General features: G+C 38.9%; 1 protein-coding gene across 1 annotated transcript in view; it reads right to left on the bottom strand.

Annotated features, from left to right (window-relative positions):
* Nucleotides 1-4,994: 4,994 nt before the first annotated feature.
* Nucleotides 4,995-24,121, bottom strand: part of ROR2 (receptor tyrosine kinase like orphan receptor 2) — a 155,768-nt gene continuing 136,641 nt past the window's right edge. The window contains exons 5-9 of the mRNA XM_066181635.1: nucleotides 17,673-17,800; nucleotides 14,063-14,377; nucleotides 12,122-12,367; nucleotides 10,318-10,520; nucleotides 4,995-8,345 (exon numbers count right to left, since the gene is read on the bottom strand). Coding sequence (XP_066037732.1) covers nucleotides 6,903-8,345; nucleotides 10,318-10,520; nucleotides 12,122-12,367; nucleotides 14,063-14,377; nucleotides 17,673-17,800 — 2,335 coding nt within the window. The 3' untranslated portion in view covers nucleotides 4,995-6,902. The remainder of the gene's footprint in view (nucleotides 8,346-10,317; nucleotides 10,521-12,121; nucleotides 12,368-14,062; nucleotides 14,378-17,672; nucleotides 17,801-24,121) is intronic.

The raw sequence follows: 24,121 nt of genomic DNA, 5'->3' as shown, positions 1-24,121 counted from the left end.
AGTACCTCAAACACAGTCTCACAGCATCTCAGCACCTCCAACACAGCCAAAACGACTGACTTGAAGCTGAGGAGGGTAAGGAGTATTCACACCATTCCCTGCTGTGGCTTTTGCTGGGTGTCCCAGAGCAAGAGGAGTCCTGAGCTCAAAGCATCTGTTTCAGAGGTGAACTCCTCACTGGTTTGGTTGGATTTGCTTCTTTTAAACTGGGGAAGCTGTCTCCACGAAAGTAGTAGACACCAACAGCAGAGGACTGTTACAGTGGATACCTGGATAAAAGAACAGGTAACGAAATCACAAAACCAGTAACTAATTATAAGCAAAGACATGGAAAAATATCAATCGAGCACTGACATCCAATGGAACGCAAAATTGCAGGCCACAGCAAAGTCAGGAGCGAACTTGTGCTGAAAACCAAAGATCTTTCTTCCACACACCCTTTCATTCGGGAATATTTGAGTCTGCAAGTTAGTGAACAACAAAATTCTTACTCCACTGGCTTTTCAAAATGTCAAGGTTGAGTCCATTCATAAGTATATCTATTTATAAATATATAAATTTTGTCTTTTAATCTGCCTTAAAAGAACAGTACTTTAAGTAAAGGAGATGAAATAGCAAATGCTGTGGTTGTCCTCTGAGAAATATCTAAGAGAGGACAAGGGAAAGGGATATAATAAAGGCATAAGGAACAGATGAAGCAAAGAGCCTGAAACACCTTCTCTTCATAAAGAAACAATTTTTTTAATTCACAGTTCTCTCAGTGTTAGCAGTATACAATTTGAAAGGCTTCCTCAGTAAATTGCTGTGAAATAATCAGCTGAGCTGGGAAGAGAAGGATTCACTGAGGAGACATGCATTTGGTGTGGACAACAGACAGAACAAAAATGGAGCACAGCATCCCTTCCTTGGTAAGAAAAGCACATGGTTGCTAGCATTTTGCAAGATATTTCTCCCACCACCTCAGGTTAATTCTCATAAAAATATTTAATTTAAATCTGATATGAAGGTAATTAAATGGAAAACCACATCAAGTTATGAAAAGATATCCATAGGATTAACAACAGAGCAAGACAATGATCTTTATCATAACTGTAAAGCCTCAGACTACATTTGAGAATAATCAGCCTGAGCTGAAGTAATATTATATCTAAATTAAATTAATGTACCTTAAATGTTTCTGGTTTTAAGTTACTTAGAGATTCACTTTAGTTTGCTGTCTGCTTTCCTACCCACCACCCCATCTGTTAATTATTTTGTCATCGTGAAAGGAATTTCTTTTGTTTTGCAGTGCTGGTGGATATCAAATAGATACTTCAAAAGCAGACTAAGAACTAATTCTTGATAAGATTTTAAAAACTGATTGTTATGAATCAAAACTACAACAGCTTCAAACAGCTTCAGTGACTAGTTTATTAGTTTGAAAAGAAATTTGCAAGATGTCTGAGTGGATGGTGGGTTCTATAAAAATTTTATTCTTCAGTAACAGATATAAAATATGAAGCAACAAGAACACTTTCTGTAAATCTCCATGACCATTTTTTATTTCTTGGTATATGGAATAAACATTCAATTAAATGAATATAGTAACTTTAATTTAAATTCCCTCCTCTAATTCCACTGTTTTTAAAGTTAACAGCCTACTGAACAGATGGATTATTTCAGTTTTAGACAGAGGTTTTAAAAAGGACAGTTAAACCATCAGGTACACTGTAATCAAGATAAAGTAAAGTTCCTCTTTTAGATCAATAGAAATGAGAAGTTGCTACAAGGGATTCTGCGTTCCCTCAATATTTTATTATTTTAAATTCCGATTCTCCTGGAGATTTACAGCCCTCAGAACCTCATACTATTTCCAGCTCCTGCCATAACCTCTGTTACATTACTTCCCCCTGCTTGTGCAATCTTGAAGTATTCAGCTAAGATTCAGAACTGTATTTTTTAAATTTTAATCAGAAATGGGGCCTGGATAGGACAAGAGGGACACTGTGACAGTGAAAACCCTCTCTGCAGTTCTGTATAGAGGCAGTGGTCCATGGGTGCTCCTATGGTATTCCTTATGTACTGTTTGTCCTGTGAGTCTGCTCCTGCCACAGCCCCAATGGACTGTGATTGAGTGGAAGCAGTGCCCAGTAAACACTTCACACCAGGAGAAACTGGATTTGGATTCAGAGCTGCAAAAGATCTCACACAGCCCTGAGACAACAGCACATCACGTGCAAGTGTCTGTACGTGCCATTTGATCCCAAACACAGAGCTGTTGCCTTATATTCCAGCATATTTTTTCTTGTAAAATCAGGCATGTATGGACACAAACACCCACAGGGGTTGCCTTCTATTTGAGGTCACAAAGCAAGCCAGGTGGCCCGGTCTTCTGCAGTGCAAAACCAGTGCTAGGAGCCCCCTAGCTCTATGTGTATTACCACTGTGTATTTTTTAAGAAGGAGAAATTGTTAAGAGTCCGGACACTACAACTTTACAACATCAATCATTGCACAAGCCAGGAACAGTAGGTACAAAAGGTTTTTAGAGCATTTTTCTGGAAAGGAAATCCTGCTGAACTGATTCTCCTATATTTTATCAGAGTAGACAGAGTAAATTTTGGTCTAAAAGATCTGACTGACCCAGACAGTAGAGACTTGGTTTATCTTGCCAAGTGAACACATTTAGTATCGATTAACAGTCCTCAGATTGTTTAGAATTCATATTGGTGATTGAAGCAGAACAAAACTTGTCATATCTGGAAGCTGTGCAAAACAAAGACTATACAAGGTCCTTTTTGAAAAACAAGAAACAAAATTCATTTTCTGGTAAGGTGGAACTAAAAATCACACACTGAGCCATGCAATTGTTTGTGCTGTACGCTACTACTATTCTAATATCAGCTTTCCATTGTTTGAGCAAATCCCCAAAACTTGCTTCTAGTCATGGATTCTACTAATATTTACAGATTTATTTACAGAACAGGAACATACATTGTTGTCCCTTGCAATATGAATTTACTCCCTTTCCTCAAAAAGAGGATTTTTTCTACATATTTTGGGTAACTGAAATGGTGTTTTAGAGAACAGTTTGCAGTACCATTTGCCTGCCTAGAAACAGAATTACTTTCTATGCATGGGGAAACTATGACTTAGGCTTTCTTTGAAGATACTACTCTCCATGCAGCTGGATGTTACTCCTCCTTACATCTGTTTTGTCAAACACCTCAAGACCTGACATCTTTTGAGAGTGCTCCAATTCAGCAAATGTTCCTGAGCCCTCTTCCAGAAAGCACTAGACCTTTTCCCTGTACTCCCACATAGTTGAAGTGAGGTGATTACTCTGAACACAAAAGCCAGTGACATTTGATTAAGTCCTTAGATAATTGAGAAAATCAAATTCATCTCCCTAATAAAAGTTTGAGGTACTGTTACCATGAAGTAAAAAAATTCCCTATGACTCGCTATGATGCTCACAGCCATGGCAGGTACAGAAGCAAAGGATTCTTACCTCAGCAGGGAACTCGCTCCTCTGGATGAGTCTTTAGGGAAATCACTAGATGAAACTAAGAGTAGCAACATTTAGATGAAGGAATGAACCTGCCTATCGAAATAATGTCTGTTTGTACTTAGCATTGTGGGTGAATCCTCAGCTGCCTATACCGTACTCTTTATAGCCTTGTCTTCACCATAGTCTCAATGGTAAAACAGAAGAAAAGACCCTGCAATAATGCAGATCTTGGACAATATCAGAACAGGAGTCAAACTGGAGCTAGTGACACATCTATAGTCAGTTTCCCCATTCAGACTAGGAACCATTACTCAGTTTTCCTGCCCTGTGATTGTAAATCGATTCTCCATGTACTCAATATACTTTTGTGAACAGAAATCTTCCTGCCTCACCAGTGGACTGCTGTGGACAGTGTCAATGCCCTATCCACTTTTTCTAATGTCAGACCTAGTCTTCTTATGAAAAGCATACAGACAAAGTAGGGTACTAGAAGCAAGAGAAAACCTTTGAAGTAACCTCACAGTCTTCTAAAAACACCTTGCCCTTTACTGGTCATCCAGACATGTATTTGCTGCTAGAAAAGCTGTTCTGTCCTCAAGAAAATTTGCATCTTTGCTAGATTTGCCAGGAAGAAGTACCTTTGCAAGCCCAAGTGACCAGTATTGTGTTGGTTTTGTTTGGACCAAGCCCCAACCCTTCCCTCACTTACTGCCACCTTACCACCTTGTCCCATCCACTTACCTCTTTGTCCCTTCCCTGATCTCCCTTGGCCTTGCTTCCAAGTCTTGGGAAGGAAAGGCAGACTCTGACAACTAGCTGGGACTGCGCAGCAGATATCACACGCAAGAGTAGTCTGGGGAGTTGCAGAACAAGAAGTTACTACCAATCCAGATGACTTAGAGTAGCCACCAACAAACTGGTAGTGGTGTTTGTGCAGAGACGCTCACCTGAAGTGCAGAGGAGGTGTTTGCATGCTGTCATGACTCCGATCTTGGCAGCTCAGATGAGCCCAGCCACATCAACAGAGGAGGAACACCCCTCTCCAGTACTGTGTGCATTACCAAGGCTGACATAAAAAATTATGTATTGCTCCTTGACCATCACTTTGAGAGCACATCCAAATTAAGTGGGGATGGGAAAATCAGTATAGAAATCTGACTTTTTTTTCTGTCTGCGGTAAATTTATAAGGCTAAAGAAGAGAATTAGGAGTTTCCCAAACTGCATTCAAAGCACACAAAGTCATAATGTTCTTTGACTACTAGAAACAGGCTGAACTTCAGACAGTGCTGTACAGAAGCTTCCACTGACTGCCATTCATCTGCTCACTTATCTTTTTCTCTCACTGACAAATGTGGAGTAACAGGATCATTTGCTCTCCACTTAGTCTGAAGTAATTTAGCAAAGGAATAAAGAAAGACAATGTAGTTGATTAATCCAGTTCATTTATATGAGATAACAAAACCTAGAAAAACCAAAGAACTTCACGTAAATAAATTTCACCTTTTTTTTTTATCCTTTATTTAGTAAAAGCACCCAAAGCTGCATTATATTAACACAAGTAATAAAGCTTTCATGTTTTATTCCTACCAGTGCATTTCCAAGTCCAGATGAAATGCCAGAAATAAGTAATGCTGTCATATCTTGAACACAGGGTGTAGATCACAATGATACACAACGTACAAGTGAATCCCAAAGTAATAACATAAAAAGTTGTAGTGTAAGTGTGAAACCTGCAACTTAAGCAATTGAAGCCATATCTACTTCCACAAAGTACCATAACAAAACAGTGGCTGTAGGGCAATGTACTTCATCATACTTTTTGCATCATGTATTTTATTGAATACTCCATGTTGGATGTAGAACTCATAGCTATAGTGTGTGTTGGCTACAATGCTACAATGAGAATATGTACCGCTTGTATTACAGAAAGGGGTCATGAAATGTATGGACCTCTCTGCATGTTTAACAAAATGGAACAACAATACCATAAAACTGCACTACATGTGAATATTGTAAATGGTTAAGTTATAAAGTCATTCATTCAAAAATTCAAATATTTCAATGAAAAATGTATATAAAATGTAGTAAAACATAAATTACATTTAAAGGTCTGTACACGATTCATCCTGCAAATAGAAGCACAAAAACAGCACCTTGTACATTATTGCTTATTTTGGTCTTCTAAAGTTCAAAGATCATTTTTACTAAAAAGTTGGGAAAAAACATGGTTTCACATGCAATCCAGCAGTAACTGTGGTAAATCAAGTAAGTCTATAACCCCAACACTTTTACAATGTAGGAACAGATATGTGGAGCCCTTTTCTATACTTAATAACCAATTAAAGTTGGATTTATTAAGTTAGTGCACACCTATAATATCCCCTACAATATCCCCATTTTTGGTTAACAGTGTATTAAGGCTGTTTGCTGTTGAAAATACACAGCAGAGAAGGAATACTTTCATTCACAATTGCAGTCAGATGATCTCATTTGGAAGCTTCTGTCAGTCATTCACTCAAAGTGGTGAAAGAAAACCATCCTTTCTCCCCACATGTTATTCCACAAGCTACTGTGGATACTCTAGCTCTAAATGAGTTCAAAATCATTAAGATAAATTCATGGTAGAAAATTCCATCAAGGGCTATTTAACAGAAAAAAAAATCCACTTCTTTCTTGGGAAGACCCTAAGCCACAAATTGCTGGAGGCTGGGGCAATACCCTGGGAAATTTCTGCAAGGGAAATTGCCATTGCAGTCTATCCCTTGGCAGGCATTATCGATGGTCTTTCAAGACATGCTACAGGGCTGGACAGACCCGTGGTCTTACTCAGTACAGTCAATTTTATGTTCAGTTCCCCCCTTTTCTTGTTATTGTAATACAAACACAGAGCATTATTCTCAACTTCATTTTTCAGACTCAAAAAGCAAACAATCTTGTGTCCATTACATCGAAGAGATAAATACTACAAACTAAGCTGTCCATAACATCCAGGGCACTTCTTTATGCTTAGAGCCATTCTGCAACCATAGCTGGATTCCTTTCTGTGTTATTTGTTTAGGCATAATTCACTAACATTACACTCATATATCATGATATACATGATGTGCAATGCTACTCTGCAATATGTTGCACAGCAACAGTACATATTTGAAAAGCAGCTTCTCTCAAGAATTGTAGGACAGTAAAAAAGATTAAACCCAGCAAGTCTGTATCACCATATTTGAAAAATCTGCTGGTGGCGATGGTCATTAAACCTGGTATGTCATTACTGCTGCACTTTTAAATGGATGTAGGTTTTTTTGTTTTAGCTTTGTTTCTTTAAATCAGATCAAAATCACTCTATTAAGCCTAAGGATCTACTGTCTCCATGCATGGAAGCAATGTGGAATTCTTAGCAATGAGGCCAAATTCCTTAGGCTTCTGATTGAATTTCTGCTTCATCCATCTGAAGTGTGTCATTATCACCAAGCAATTCTGTTTCAGGCACAGAGCCCTCTTCTTCCTCCTCCTCCTGGACAGGGTTCTGGGCAATATCTTCTGTTCCATTGTGTGTGTCATCTGTGCCTTCTGATAGCAGAGCAGCCCTGTCAGCCACCGACGCATTGGAAGGTGCTGTTGTTACATAGCCTGTGCTGGTAGATCCACTCCCACTGTGGTGGGAGCCTGGTTTGGGAATGATCTGGGGAGGTATTTGCTGAGGAGCCATTTGCATCGGAATTTGGACGGGAAAAAAATTTGGCAAGTAAGCACCATAGGCAGGCATTGGCTGGTAACCATTGACTGGAATGTAGAGCTGAGGAGGTGGGACCATTGGTCTCATTTGGCCTTTCATTTGTATGAACTGAGGTTGAGGGAAGGCTGGAGTTTTCTGCTTTGGTCCAATGTATCTAGCATTGCTGACATTGCTAACAGGGCTTGTGCTGAGAGAACTTGTTTGTGTGGTGTTGCTTGCCCCAGAAGTTTGCGCTGAGCTGTTGTAATTAGAAAGGTTTCCCCATGTTCTTAGTCTGTTATGTATATCTTTAAATCTTGGTCTTCTGTTGGGAAATTCATTCCAACACTCCAACATCAAAGTGTATATCCATGTGGGGCAGTCATCAGGACATGGCAAAACTTGTCGGTTCCTGATCATCTCAATGACATCCTGGTTGGAATAACCACAGTAAGGCTGCAGGCCATAGCTGAAAACTTCCCACAACACAACTCCGTATGACCATATATCTGAATCAATAGAAAACTTGCCATACATAATAGCCTCAGGGGACATCCACCGGATAGGAAGAAGGGAATTTCCCATCAGTTTGTAGTAATCAGCAGCATAAACTTCCCTGAAAAGGCCCAAATCAGATATTTTCACATTCAGTTTATCGAACACCAGTATATTTCTAGTGGCCAAGTCCTTGTGGACAACATGGTGGCTAGAAAGATACTCCATTCCTGCAGCTATCTGAGTCACAATGTGAAAAAAGTCTGCTGGTTCCAGAGTGGATTTCACCGTCTTGTCATCATCAGTGCTGCCAACATCTGAGTGGGGAGATCTCATCACCAGGAACTCATGGAGATCACTGTGAGAACAATAACTAAATATCATACTTATAGGTTGTTCCTTTGTCACTATTCCCAGCAAACAAACTATGTTTGGGTGCTGTAATCGTGATCTCATCATTGCCTCATGCTTAAATTCTTCCCGAAGAGCCAGTTCTGCCTTGTCTTTAAGTGTCTTAATGGCAACAGCTTGTGTCTGTTCACCTGGTGCTGTACCAAATAGATGCCCCTTGTAGACTTTGCCAAACCTCTCCTCTCCTAGTTCCTCCATAAATCGCACAGTGGACAGATTAATTTCTTTAAGCTTAGCCTGAAATGAAGCAAAGACAGTAAAAAAAACCCCAATGTTTTCTGAACAACAGGATCTCTTATTAAAGAAAATCTCCCAGTGGTTAGATCTCCAAATGGAAGATAAATTGGGCCAAAAGGACTTTTCTGGTTTTTTGTGTATTCACATCAGTATATTGACTTCACAATTAACCTTGAAATGAGCTACACTATTATCAGAAGTATAAATTGAATTATACTGCAGGACAATGGATATAATTATTTTTATAAAGGAGTGGCTACACTTCCTGAAAGCTAAATGAATATTGGGTTCAGAGTAAATATGGGAAGCAAAGACATCTATTAACTGCATCTGTATTTTCCCTGCAGACCAGCCCTGAGCTGCCAAGCGGACATCTGTCAGAAAATCAAGGAGGCTGAGGAGGTCACAGTCTCAGACTGAACTGAAATATCCTTTCCAGCAGAAGAAGGAACAAAACCTCTCTTTTTCAGCTGTGCAGTACCAGATAATGCCCTTTCTTCTCTGTTGCACTACAGGAATGGCTCCTGCCCATAGGCAGCAGTGTACAGTACCCCCGCTGAGGAACTTTGAGCTAGCTTTGATAAAGAGGGGTGTGGAATTGGAGAAGAAAAGAGTAGGAATTTCTCTCTGGTATTTGAAGGAAGAGGTTGCAAACCCAAGACTGGGAAATCCCCAGAGCCTTCCTCCTGCAGCTGCAAGGGAAAGCAAGGGAGTTTGTGATTGTGGTGTAATGGGTCTATCCTGACCAGCATGGGATGAAGGAGTCCCTGACATGCTGCATGGGGTTGTTGGTCGGAGACAGACAAACAACATGAACTCACCAAGGGTCATCAGGAAATAGTGTTTTTTATTGTTCGGAACTTCTTTTTACAGGGGATTTGAATTTCCCAGGTTTGGATAGCTGATTGGTTGGGATTTCTGCACCACCCAGATCTCTGGCCAGTGATGTGTCTATATTTATGGCTGCATGGGATTGGCTGAGGTCTTTGTTTGAGTTCAAATCCCTCATTGCTCACCCAGGGACTCTTTTTATTTCTAGGCTGGTTGAGTTTGGGGGGCAGCTTCAGACCAGCTGCACTGGGACACTGCCAAGTGAGGTGCAGCTGGCACGGCTTCACATACAGGGCACCACAGCATGAAGGAGCAGGGCAGGCTGGGAAGACGTTTTAGCAGGTGATTTGGGAACAACCTCTGATTTTAGTGTCCAACAGCCTATAGACTGGGCTGGAAAAATTCCTTTAAATATTCAGATTAACACACAAAATCATCACAATTAGTTACAATTGGTAATATTCATCGAATACTCTACAGTTTCCTGAACAGATGTTGCCAACTTCTAAAGCATAGTTTTTCGGAGCTTGCATTTTGTAAATGCTGTGATTAAAAATTCAACATTAGCTCTGAACAGGATTTTAGTGCAGAGAACAGTTAGCTGACCCAGAAAATCCTGTGCAGCAGCTGACATATGTAGACATGAGTTCAAAGCCATTTTTCTTTCAACATCCTTTGTGATACACAGCCTTGGAAACATGTTGCATGCCATCTCAGCTCTCAACTCACTTACGGGTCAGAACACCATAGGTCTTGAGCTGAAGGATTAGAAAAAGAAACCCCACTGTGCATCATGCTTTAAACAGGCAAAAAGGCCATGTCATCACCAGGGGCAAAAATGAGCTGCAGGTTGAAGACTGGATCAGAAATAACCATTTTCCAGTCACTCAAAAAACAGGCAGAATGGCAACCGATGTGTAAGGACAAATGCCATTAAATACTGTGTACTGAAAGCTGTTGTCTCTGGTCAGGTTTTTAGATACACCTGTGCAGAACCTGGTTTTCCCTGAAGTAGATGCCCTTCACAGGATGAAAATTAGGTCCGCAACAACATGGCTCAATTTGAACACAGACAACCTGAAATGCTGAAAATCATGATACTTTGAAAATATGCGTAAGAAATACCTTGTGTAAGAAATACCTGTTTGTGTTGATTAATGAGTGGCATTTCCATGTCTTGGCTGGGAGATGCCATCAGCTGGCGGCGCTGTGGTGTAGAAGCAGATGCCTTCTGCTTGTTTCGGCACATGCAGACCAGGAAGAAAAGGCAGGCTATCACCAGGGGGATGGCTATGCTGGGAACAAGGATGTAGAGGATTCCCATTTTGCTGTTGTCACGTGGACCTGTCAAGCACAGAAATGCTCATTGCTTACAATAAATATTTTTTACTATTAGATAGTAACACAAATAATTATTAATATGATATTTTAAAGCAAAAGTAAACTATACCCTGAAAACAAAAGTCACATTACCCTCTCCATCTTCTTTGTAATTTTCCATTACATATTTCAAAAACTTGAATGGACATTGCAATTAACAGTATGAAGATAAGCTAGGTGCCCCATATTTAATGTGTGGACTGTAACAGTATGTGATTATTTTACTTTATTTTTGAGATTTCCAGTTGAGGAAACTGCAGAACACAGACCAGGGTATCATTGCATTATCCTGTTCAGGGTACAAAATACAAGTGAGAAGTCTCTATCACAATATACAGACAGTGAACTCAATGTGACCCCGCACAACAACACAGTCTGACCCGCTCTCATAGATTCAGCCATTTCATCAACACTTGGCCCATTCTTTACCTCTACTGGTGCTACTTCTTCCCAGAATGTAGTAAGTTTCATTTCTCGTTGATAGAGATACTTTTTGTTCTATCCTTAATAGAGTTGCAGAGCTTTTATGTTAGAGTGAGACAGGCATGAAAGAGCCATCAATACACTTGGCTCTGGAATGTTCCTAAAATACTTTTTCACTTAGAGACTTTAGGAAAGCCTCGTGATGTCAAAAATGTTCGCTGGAACTGCCTGGGATGTTTTCTGTAACCTGTGGTTTTGCTATTTGTGGCAACTGTTTTCACCACAACCACATCCCAGTGTTATCTTTACCCTATGGTACAGGCAATGTAGAAATTTATTATAAATGTCAAATCATGTTACTGCAAAAAAGTGAAGTAACTGAAAAATTTCGTATTAGTTCTGAGCAGTTTTAGAGATCCACATAATCCACTTTTACGGCTTTCATGACATATCTGTATCTTGCTTCAGGAAACATGCTTTTCTTCCTAATGAAGCCCAGTATTAACTGGCAAATCCAAAGACAATGTCATATCCAAAGACCATTACCAATGTGTGAAGTCTGTACCAATACAGGGAAAATGAGCATAACACTACTAATCTGTGAGAGCTGTACTTTTTAGTTTAGCAGTTGTGCTGTGCAGAGTAGCAGCTAGTGTAGGACTTTCATGTAAGATCATCTGCTTTATGCACTTCAAACTGCCCTGTTTTTGCACTTGAAACTGTTTCTTTTCAACCAGGCATGGTGCTATATCTCCCTCTATCGGATTTGAAAATCCTTGCTGCCTTCAAGATCTCATACAGAGCAAGAAAATTTACCCTTGAGCAGCATGAGCAAACCAAACACATACCGGTGATTTGCACGTGCAATCTGTCATTTGACAGGTCAAAATACAAACTGCAGGATCATCATTAATTATTACCTCAGACCAAGCCTCCAATATGAATAAAAAAGTGTTACAGTATCTCACAAACTCTGATCTCCAGAAAATATTAAAGAATTACAACACAAAACAAAGTTGCTGGAAGTTAAACATTTAAAAGTATAACCCTCCTAAATGAATTGTACTTGTAATAACCAGAAACATTCAAAATTACACAGGATTCAGAACAGTAGTAGGAGAAAAAAGAAAGAGAATACATACTACAAGAAGGTATGTCACACAGTTCCATGCGTACGTTTTTATTCTTTGTAAAACACCAGGGACCATCCATTTGACCTCCAGGATTTCGACAATACGCATGTCCTCCACCTAGCTCTGGAAACTGTGTGCTGGTCAGATCATGGTTGTGGGGACTCTGTGAGTCCCAGAGCTGGCAAGTGTGGCCAGACTTGGTAACACTGACAGTCCCTCTGTAGTCAGCTCCAGAGCCATTGTAGCACTGATGATCTAAAACACAGGGTTTGGGAAAATGTTAGAAAAATCAAAACAATCAAGGGACACCAGGACTAAAACAGCTGTGGCCACAAAACATGCATGCAAACAAGTACTTAAATTTAGGTACTTCAAGATTTAATGAAAGCTGTTTGTTTTGAAATTTCAATTCTGTTTTTATCTGTACTTTTACACCCAGTTATTTCTGGATTATGTCCTGGAACATCTCAGCTCTATGGTACACACGTGAGTATTCACAATTCTGAATTCAAATTGAGACTAAGAAGCATGTATGGACCTTTAGACACAGAACATGACAAGTTAATCAGAGATAAGAGTTTCCCTTCAGAAAAAGTCCTCCGATGTCAAAAATGAATTTATTTTCATAAAAATGATTCATTTTCATAATCTTCCCATCTTCTTCACACTGCTCACTTGCTATAGAAATCAGTGCTGTGTCTTCTAATGCCTCATGCCCCTTTCTCCTTATTTTCATCTTTAGAAAGAAAGGATTCAGGATCTTCTCTTTAGAAGCATCATTTTCATATCTGGTGGACCCATATCTTTATTCTTTGTTTTGCTGCTATCCTCTCTTCATACTGTTTGAGTGCTTGTCTTCTATATGCATCATCTGAGCTGAATCATGCATTTTCCTCAATGCTTGCAGCATTAACTTCTCCATTTTTCTGTTCTCCCCTCTGCAGCCCTCAAGAATCCAGCTCTCTCAAACCCCACAAATACTCAAGTTGCAACTGTTCCATCAGCGGCCGCACCACCGGCCCTGAAAAGGGCAACTTTCACCAGACCTTTTATTGATTTTGTTCTCATACCATTTGCTTGGTATCTCTTCCCTGTCTGATTTGTCTCTGTCACTGTATTCTCAGTTACTTCTGCTTCTCAACTACACTACATTATTTACATAAAAACACAGAATTAGTCTTTCAAGTCCACCATTATGCCATGGATCCTGCTCCTAACTGTGGATTCAGACAATGGATAGTCAGAATAATCTTACCACACTTTGAACTTTAAACATCTTTGGTCTCTTCGAGTTTTCCTATTGAACAAGTTGTGATTAATTGCTATGAAATGGAGTAGTCAGAAAGACTGTCTGCATTTAATTAGTGACAACAGAACAGACATTCTACTTCTGGATGTAAATAAAATTCATGGAAGCAAGATCAATGTTTTCACCCAGGCCGTGTGGGTGAAGAAGGACAACTGCACCCCATGTTCAATTTACAGGATTAATATTCTTGTGGGTTTCCATATAGAAAGAATGGAAACCCTATATGGTTCATTTCATGACAGATCTTCCAGTGAAGCTTTAACAAACTATATGAAATTTATCAGTAGGTAAACAAAACTCTCAAATAGGTGTATGGGGAGGCTCACCCAAAAAGGAAAGCACTGAGCTACAGGTGGAGGCAACACTCTGCAAATTTGCATCAAATCAGCCATGTGAACACAAAGTTTTATAGCCCAGGGTTGTTGACATAACACACTCTAGTACAAGCAGCATCCTTTAGGCCTCCTTGCCATCCTAACTATACCTTTCAACAGTGAAAGGTGTCAGTATTGACAAGACAAAAACAAGTAGTTCAGCACTTTCTTTACCAAAAAAAAGACTGATATGGTATTGTCTCTCAGACTCAATCTGAGGAAGCAACAAGCTGTACTTTTCCCCAGTGATGAAACACCCAGACTTACATCGGCTCAGTCTCTCCACAGGGATCCCAATTCTGATGCAGTTGGCAGCTTCCAAGGTGTCCGGTCGTGGGAGGTCCTCACACTTAGGCAATTGTAGCTGCATCAAGATGAGAGGGTTTGACCTAGCAATGTTGTACTCCTGCCTGCAGAGATCATTCTCCAGAACTTCACATTCATCCCGGCACAGCTCCCGTGGCTTAGGGTTCCGAGAGCGCTCATCACAGAGGGGAAACACAAAGTGGCAGAAGGAAGGTATGGCAAACTGTGAGCACTGGTCAGACAACTGCGTCGACGTGCCAATCATGGTGAATGCAGCTGCACAGGAACAAAAATACTGGTACGTTTGATTCACAGCATAAGAAAAACTTAATTTTCATGTCATTTGCCTTTGGCACCATTATTCTTTACTCAAGGGTCTGAAAGCCTACTGTGCAACAGGTAAATGAGGTAAAGGAGAACTATCCTTTCTGCTGTAAAGGACAACTGACAAATGCAGGAAGAAAACCTAGCATCCCAGTGTCCCTTTGACATCTGCACAGAGCTTGTAGGCCTCAGTTCCCAGGAATGCACCCATATGATTATCATTGCTCAGACTACATGCAATTGGCTAATTTTAACTTGAAAGGATCAAGAGCAAAGGTAAGATACACCTGCCAGGATACTGGTATGTGTTTTTAAAGTTCCTAATTAAAATCAAAGTTCCTAATTAAATTCCTAAATAAAATCTGAACAAGGATCACCTGAAGTCTTCCTCCTCTAGACATTTTGATAAAAAATAGGTATTTTTCAAATCTTGTCAAGCAAAAAGAAGTGTATCATTGATATTTGGGGAGATATGGCTTATAACAAACACAAGAAGCCTTACAGGCAGCAGCTTTGGGGAAAATGTAATCAGTCCCATCTTAATCTCACATTAAGATGAATGTCATAATGAGTTAAGATTGTAACTCTCAGCTCTCAGCACCTACACACTAACATTTAGCTCAAAGTTTTCTTGCATATTGCAAAGGAAAAACAAATGTGTGTGTGCATCATGTATCTGGTGCTGAATCAACCTTTAAATGTAGGAACATTCACTCCCCCAGTAATGCATCATTTATGAGTGAGAGTTGCTAGACTGCATGTTCCACCAACTCACACTGTAAAAAGAGAGGAAATGTCATTCAGCAGTCTATTTACAACCTACAAATAAATTCTTTCTTCCTTGTCCAGATCTCTCCTTTCAATGATCTATTTCCTGTGGACAGATCTTACCACAGAGTCTCTTCCTGAACACCAAACCCGCAACAAGCAGGTGCAAATCTAGCCTTTTAGACTGTTTACACCTTTGTTTATTTTAATCCAGAAATATTAATGCAGAAATATAACCATTCATCAGTCATGTTGGAAACACTGCATGCAAGCAGACCATCAGGCCTCAAAAGATAGTTGTGCCATATGCTTATCCCAAAGACTAAAAGGGAAAATTAAAACTGAAGGACTGAAGTAGTTACTCGTGGTTGTTTGAAACTCCACACTAAGTTTTATGAAGGCACTGCTTTACAGAATTTAGATCATCATGAGAGAAGAGTGCACAATTTAAAATTATATCTTCATTTTGATGGAAGGTGCAAAAGCCAACAGTAGAATGTGTGTGTGGTAGCATCTAAGGGGTTTATATTTTATTTATTAAACAGCTGTTAAACAGCACAGCAGAGACCTTGCTAATCAAACACATAGACACAGGTCAGGCATCAAGTCTATGTGCTATTCAATGTTGGCCTTCCAGTCTTCCAAGCCACATCTAAAGTTTTTCTCCAGAAATGTCATTCTTTTTTTTAACCAAAGGTTGCTATTCTCACATAACCACATAGCCGGGACCAAACAGCACAAGGGGCCATAGAGACAAAGAATATGTATTTCTCACAATAGTACAGCAGGGAAATGAAAATCCAGAATGAAAATCTCCCACAGATATAAACTTGCTAAATGCTCCTGTTGTTGGACAGTAGGTGTCCTCACTTCCCATGCACATCGGAACACACACTTACCATCAAACATTGCATTTAAGAGCTATGGGCAAAACTATCAGCAAAATCTCAGAAGCAATTCTTCAGACGGTTTTGTTCCTTTACCTAACAAGTTACTGAACTTTCAAAGATACCCTCTCATTTGGGTATAAAACACCTAGTCTTACAATACTTGCTTTACATATGATGTGACTTACAAGAACCAATAATGCTATGAAATCCTCAGGGTACTTTTGCATAAGATGTTTGGTACGACCTTCGAAAGTATATAGTTTGAAAAAGCTATATTATTAACAGACTGTCATTACTGCCTAGCTAGGCATTGGGCAGCTCTATATGGTGGTTCTCAGTGTCTTCCTGGAAGAGAACATTTCCATCAGGAATTCTGCCCAACTGCAGAACAGAAAGCATCAGCACCCTAGCCTTGGAAATCTAACTGATAATTAGTAATATTAGGAAAATAGCAGCCAGGTCATCAGTGCCCATCTTCCACATCCCAGAAACAAGCACAGCTTAATCAATAAACATTTTCTGGATAATATCACAGTTTTTTCATTGCTGGGTTTGGTTTTGGTTTTTGAAAAGAACATTATGAACATTATGTAATTCATAGAATTACAGATTTAATCATTTCATATAGTTGAATATTTCTATATTGCTGAAAAACATCCAAACACAACAGAGATTATGTAGCTGGCAAAAATAAATGTATCAATATGTATTAATTAATGACATAACGTTTAAAGAGGCTGGAATTACAACACAGTACAGGAGAAGGGTGGGAGGAGAATATGCTGAACAGCAGAAGTAAAGGTCAGCACCTGGATTTTGCCAGTCCCAGAATCTTGTTACTATTTCAAAAACAGGAAAAAAAATGGACCTGGATTTCTGGCTCAACAATGAGTCTTTAAGGTAATATCTTTAGGGAGTTAGAGCTGACAAGTGAAGTTAAACTCTTTTTGGCAACTAGTTATGCTGAAGTTAGAGAGTCCATTAGTAAGCTGTATCTGGCCAGATGCAAATCAGCTCCTGCTGGACTGAGTTAATTTGCTATACATTATGACAAACAGTTCGCTTTATTCCATGGGCTCACTTGCTTGCTCTACTTTGTAGAGTCACAGCCGCTAATATCAGCTAACTGGAATGGGGTTTTTTTATATTTCTGTTTGTTTGTTTGTTTGGGTTTTTTGGGTTTTTTGGGTTTTTTTGTTTGTTTGTTTGTTTTTTTTTTTTGTTTTTGTTTTTAAATGTTTTTTTATATACAAAAACCCATTTTGATGTACAGCCCATTAAAAACTCAAAATCTTCTTTTTGAATACATCATGCAAAAAGCTCCAGTATAAAATAGAAGCCATTAAAAATCCAGTACTCTGACATTTTACTTAAGGACATGGAAGAAGCTTTACACATTGCCTCATCTTCCTTGCTCCAAATATTGCTAGCTGCTCAAGTGTGAAACAGGCTCAACCCCTCTAAACCTTACTATAAAGATGTCTTTTTCATTGGTTGACAAAACTAAAGGATGATAGCACTGTTTTTACCTGAACTGTATACTTTTATGAATGTTTCTTTCTCCCTGCTAAAGAAATGTGTAAGCTTACCAGTAATTCGGTTTTCAATTTCCCCTTGCATCTGGAGGGAGTCCACATAAATCGTTCTGTTTCCAATAATTCGTGCACACGCAATTCCCCTATACGGCTGACAGAACCCATCTTCATGGTAATCTTCTCTGCAAAAGACATGTTAGGATTTTATTTGCAGACGTCTCTCTACTGCCAATGGATTTTTACAAAACATACTCTTATAAAAGTTGAAAAACTCAAAATATTGTAAATCTTAAACTGTCCCATTCCCAAGGCGCAGCTTTTTCCTCCAATTCTCTCTTACCTTAGAAGTATTAATGAGGGACCCTGTAAATAGCTCATTACAGAAAGAAGAAAACAAAACCCAACATTAATTTTAAAGTAATAAATGAATAATAATGGAATGTGACAGATGAATCTATTAAAAAGCCTTTAGACTGAGACAACAACATAGATCTAGTTACATGTCCCCATGCATTTTTGGCATCCAGCTGTACCCCATAAAATTAGGCAGTTTGTTCTCTTCTCCCACTCCTTTCTCCTGCTCTTCATTTCCTGTAGTGAATAGCAGAAGAGATTTTGCCAAGCCTGAATTAAAACATGGAATAGGAGTAATCAAGGCTATAACCTCTTTTCCTCTTCTCTCTTGTGAAAGTCAGTACCAAATTTCTCTTTCAACATATATTTCAATATAGTTTTCAATTCAATGAAGCTTTGGGCCTTTCACTCCCTTACATCAACATAAATATTTTGGCACAAAAGCCCTAGCCTAAAGGTTCAGTGGTTCAACACTTCATCCCCAAAGCCCCTGTAAATAATACAGAACTGATCTGCAGATCATAACTGTCAGAGCACTGAAAAGGGACTTCAGAGTGAGAGCTCTCTCAGAATAAACATCCCGTATGCCATGTGTTTCCTCCAGCATGGCACTGCCTCTGTGCTAGGATTCACTAACCTGATGGATCACATCATGCCATTTACTGCATGATGAACCAAAAACAGGTAGAAACATAATCTAAAAAAATGTGTCTCTAGAGTAGGACATCTAAAAACTTAATTAGCTTTTGCAGTTAAATGGTTCAAAGGTCTGAGATACCTCTCCAATACCAGCAACATTTGAAGTATTACTTCAATGCTCCTCTGCACTTTGTACATTTTTATCTTCGGATATTAACACCTGTTTTGGTCACCCATGATCCCAATTCTCTTACAAATACCTCCGTCCTTCCTTTGGATACCACATGAGCAGAACAAAACTGTCAGTGACTACGTGTAAAATTTCAAAACTTTAGCTGGGAGAAATCAGCATGAAAACCTTCTGCCTGACAGCAGCTAGCCAACATAACCTGTACCTACTGCAGCCCTTTACACTGATACCTCACTCTTACTTAGGAATCTTCTCATTTTTCCTTAGCTGTATCTCCCTGATAAAGCTCACATCGTCAGGGAAATGTTACCAATATTTCTTACTCTTTGGCAGTGTGAGGTTGGGCAGGACTGTCTGCACAAGTAGCCAAAAGGTGCAACCACCAATCACCACTTGAGCTGCATCTCTTCTTTGCCTCCCAAAAAGACAATGACTTAACAGAACTCTTGATAAGTAATAGATGTAAAGCATCTCATGCAGTTGTTATCCAGGTATGGACTTTATTTCCCATCAGAGTATTGTTGTTAAATATTCATAAAGCTATATTTTGTCTACAGAATCTGAAACAAGTTCTCCTTCCTCAAAGATATGTAAGTTCTTGATTAGATTGCATGAAGTAAAGGAGGAGCCATAAGATCCAAATTCCCTTCAGTGACATTCTTCCATTCTTACAATAAAACCTGTAATTTTGCAACAATTGCATCATGCCTGAAGGGACAAAATATCAAAGCATTTTGTCTGTGCCTGTTTTATGATCCTTGACCACCTCAGTAGGAAGTGAACAATTCCCAAAAGGAGCTGAACGAATATGAAACCTCTATTTGACCTCTTTCTTAAGAGTAAATTCATACTCCTATCCTGCAGAACAAAGGATCTTACTGAAACTGTATCTCACACTTAGGTCTCAGTTCAAGGTTCTCTTGCCAGTAATAAAAAGGGGAAAAAAAATAAGAAAAAAAAAGGCGCACTCCAAACAGCTTTTGGTGACAAAAGCAGTGTGATCTCTTACTTAGCTCAGTTTATTTATTTCTGTCAAGAACTTTTAAACACAACCTAGATACTATAAATACACACATATTCTCCCCTCTCCCAAGTTATAGTCAACTGCTGATTATGCTATACCAGATATGACCATTACTGTGGACACAAGCAAAAGTAAACAGTAACCTGATGTTAGTTACTCTGACAGAAGTGTGGCTGTTACTCTACATGCATCTTTGCCAGGTCAGGAAACTCAGTGAATGCTGTCTGACTAGTATTGAGAGAACACAATTACATTAGTCTTCTCAGCAAAAAACCTGATTTCAGCTGCAGAAGTGGCAGCAGTAAGAGTCTCTTTATAGATTACTCTGTCCTTCAGCTACATGTACCCTTGGGACATGGCAAAAAAATCTGCAACAAAAAGCAACCTGGGGAGAGTCTGTTAAAACAACATAGGAGTGGCATAATGCTTAGTTCAAACAGGAGCCCTTGGAACTATGTGCAGCTTTGAATCATGCTCCAAACCATATGCCAGCAATTCAGTTGCTGATCAGAGCAATAATTAAAAGCTGCTGAAAATAGGCAGGAATACTGATTCTTCAATTTCCTGCTGCTTGAGCTATAATGTCTGCTCTTATCAAGAACCCTGGTGAAAGCAGAAATCTGACTCCACAAAAGGAACCCAGATTTGTTCCACTTGCAGAACAGGTACCCAGAAGAGTTAAATATTTTCCACTTGTAGAAATCTTACAAGCTATCCACCACAGGTATGTTTTAACCTTTGTTCTTTACTTTGCACTTGTTTCAAGACAGAATTAACTTTTTTCTCTAATTATTTTTTCCATTTTTGTAGTATTAATTTTTTTTAAAAAAATAGAGTCAGGCACATGCTAAGTGCTGGTCTTTATTGCAACTTTGCTGGAAGGCCGAATCAAAAGCAGTGCACCTGGAAACTGAATTTTCTCAGCACTCAGTTAGAATGGAGATAAGATATTCTCTTACTAAATGAACTCTCCTCGCAACTACTCAGAATATGTTTGACTTGAGTTTGGATTTAAAAAACAAAAAAATTAAAGAATATGACTAAACAGACCTTCTATTCCTAAAACCCCAATCTCCATAGCTCAGGATCAATGTCATCAGTTTACCAGGCCCACAAGGTGAGCTTCTGCTGGAATATTTCAGTTAAGAACTAGGCTTCCTAATCAAAACCAAAAGTAGAAGAACCTACTACCGCAGTCACACATAAATAAAACCAAAGTATTGATACTATTTTTATGTACAACATGGAATTTGTACCAGATCCGGAAACATCTTGGCGAACCAAGTGCTGATAAGCATTTACAAGTTCCTTATCAGACACGCACTGCATCACCTCATGAAACACAGCCTGCCTTCAGGTTTGTGGGCAGAAGTCCATATGAAATAGAGAATTAATGAAGCAAGCAGTGTAGAAGAAAGATGCAGATTCAATCATACAGTGCTACTCCTCCCACTGTTAGAAATCATAACTTCCAGGAACATCTGGGTCTATAAAGGAAGAACTGGAAGATCCACGTGCCTCTGAAAAGGAATAAAACCTAGAATGATGAATAGAAAACTCTCTGGATGGAGGTCATGCAACTCTTCCATAAGATATCTATCTGTTCTAGAAATACATAAAGAGGTTTCTAGAGGTCCTGGAAAAAAAAGTGGACTCACTACCCCCACCTTCTCATTAAGCATTACTTTAACTTCACATATGACACAGAAAGGACACCAAACAAAATACTAAAGAAGAAAATACACTGGCAACAAATATGCTTTTCTTCATAGAAAATTTGAAATGTGGAAAGAATACATTTTGGCACAATACAGTATATGCTATTTCTGTAACACTACCTATTGTTTGCAACTGTCACAGCTGAACAGACTGGAGGGCATATGAAACAAAAACAGTCACAGTAAAAGAAAGGCAACCATGGAAACTCTGTTTAATACTAAAATCACCTTCAGAAGCACCTAAATCTGATGACTGTTTTCAGTATGCATTTAGTGCCCCTGAAAGCACAGTAAATGCAGACCTTGTAGTTTTCCTCAGAAACAGAGAAAACACATGAAGTTCCAAGAGTTTTTAGCAAGGATTCACAAAGGGAATTATGAAAGCAGAACTGAGAGGTACCAGATATTCATTTGCTAGTGAGACACCTTTATTCTGATTGCATACCACAAGTTTTAATTAGAAAGACAGCAGAAACTTCTAAATTAGAACTATTTTCCTGAAAATAGAAGAGACAAAACACTGTGCACCAGCCACAGAAAGAAACTCAGAAATTCTTCAGTAAACTCAGAAATTCTTCAGAAAACTCAGAAAGAATAATTGAATTCATTGAAAAAAGTCTCATTTAATAACACCCCACCAACCTACCCTAGCAGTTATATGGACAGACATATTCTCAGCCTACCCTTTACCAAGTAAACAACATAAGTCAGTTCATAGATTGTAACAGGATATTCCAAAGGTTAGCTTTTAAAAGGCAGTAGACACTTTGTTACAGAAGTTTCCCACAAGCAAACTGAATGCAATTAAAATTTCCTATAAATTTTCCCTCAACAAATAAACCTGAAGCTTTGACCCTCTTCCATGTTGTCCAGGGATTAAGGAGCTTTTAATCAAAACTGTTAAATACTGGGAATGTTAGCCCTCCCCATAACGTTCCACTACAAGTGGAATGGCAAAGCAAGGAAAAATGCACAGAAAACCACAGACTGTGACAGATGAAGGAAAGGACTAATAATTTATGTCAGCATATTTGCTATTCTTAGAGAAATACAACATTTGGTATACAGTTGCTCATCTTGTTGGGATGTCTCAGGGTTTTTGACAGTTAAAACTTGATAACTAATGTCAGAAGCTGCATTAAGAGAATGATCATGATGGACAGTGAGATCAGAGGGAAAAGGACACACATCATGTTTCAGATTATGAGTTCACTTAGCCCAGTGTGTGGCTTTTTCATAAATAAAAACCAAAGAGATTAAATTACCTGCAATACTAAAATGAATAACGGAATAAAGGCTCTATGTTTAATCAAAGAGAGGCAAATCTCTCTGACTGGGAAGGGTACTATAAAGAGCTGCAGTAAAAAAATAAGGTATTTCTGAGTTTTTACATATATATGTGTGTATAATTTTACACACACACATATAAACATATATATAAACATATATATTTATTTTTTTTTTCATGTTCTGTTTATATTGAATCTCAAAATCAGGACATCTTATAATATTGCACTACAGTCCTCTTAATTTGTTACCCTTACTGATATCATATCATAGTGCTGGGGAGCAAAGTCTATTCACAAGAGGGTCATTTTCCAATGGTTAAAATGATTTCACATCCCTAAATATTCCCTACCTCAACAGGCCACAGATGAGATCTGAGAGAAACATAGTACCCTCATCATATACCATGTCACATCTATAAGATTTGCCTCCTGTCAAAAGCACAGTGAATATATATTAATGTTACCATAGATAAATACTCAGTGCCTTCTGGACAGGTTTGTGTATTTGCCATCAGAGAAAATATCTAATATAACACTCAATTTCTTGTTTCATCATGAAGTAGAATTTGTCGAGAAATGCTGCCTTTTAAAGTAATAGTTACAATGGGCTTTAAAACTGCTTGTTCTCATAGGCCTCCCATTGTGCACAGATCATCAATGGAAGTTTTACTACTGACATTCAAGGCAAAAGAATTGGGGTATAAATATTTGATGGAGAAAAAGAACATGTTTTTTTAGAAAGTATGGTTTGAACTATTACTATCCATTGAAGGGCTGGGCTAATGCCAGGTGCTTCTGACATCACCCACAACACATGGCAGAAATTCAGTAACCCACACTCACAGGTTTTTGGTTATAGTGTAGTTTCAAAAACCCAGGTGTACAGGAAAACCTCAAAAAAACCCCAAACCCACAAACCATAAAACACCCAAAACTCCACACATGCACATTTGTGTCCTTCCTGCTGGAGCCAGGAAACTAATGGGTGGCAGGGACAACTTGACTGCTGCATCGGGGCCTTGCCTGAATGGAGGCAACCCTGCACCCACATCATGGGAGAAGGGCACGGGCTTCCTGCCCTACCTGTATCCATTCTCTGAACAAACAGTTTCATCCTCTGACCAAAGGTTTCTGCAAATAACCCACCTTTCTGGCACTTAAAATCATTGTTTGCACATCTTCACCTGTGTCTAAAGATCAGCGCTCCTGGGATATCAGGACATCCATAGTGATACACTTAACTCCTCAAAGAGAGACTTAGAATACTACAACAGTAAAAATTTTCCTTC

Source organism: Chamaea fasciata, unplaced genomic scaffold (genome assembly GCF_029207755.1).
Source record: "Chamaea fasciata isolate MVZ Bird 193981 ecotype frontalis unplaced genomic scaffold, bChaFas1.0.hap1 SCAF_4, whole genome shotgun sequence".
NCBI lineage: Eukaryota > Metazoa > Chordata > Aves > Passeriformes > Sylviidae > Chamaea > Chamaea fasciata.
The sequence above is the reverse complement of the archived record's forward strand: the minus strand, read 5'-3'. Positions and strand labels throughout refer to the sequence as shown.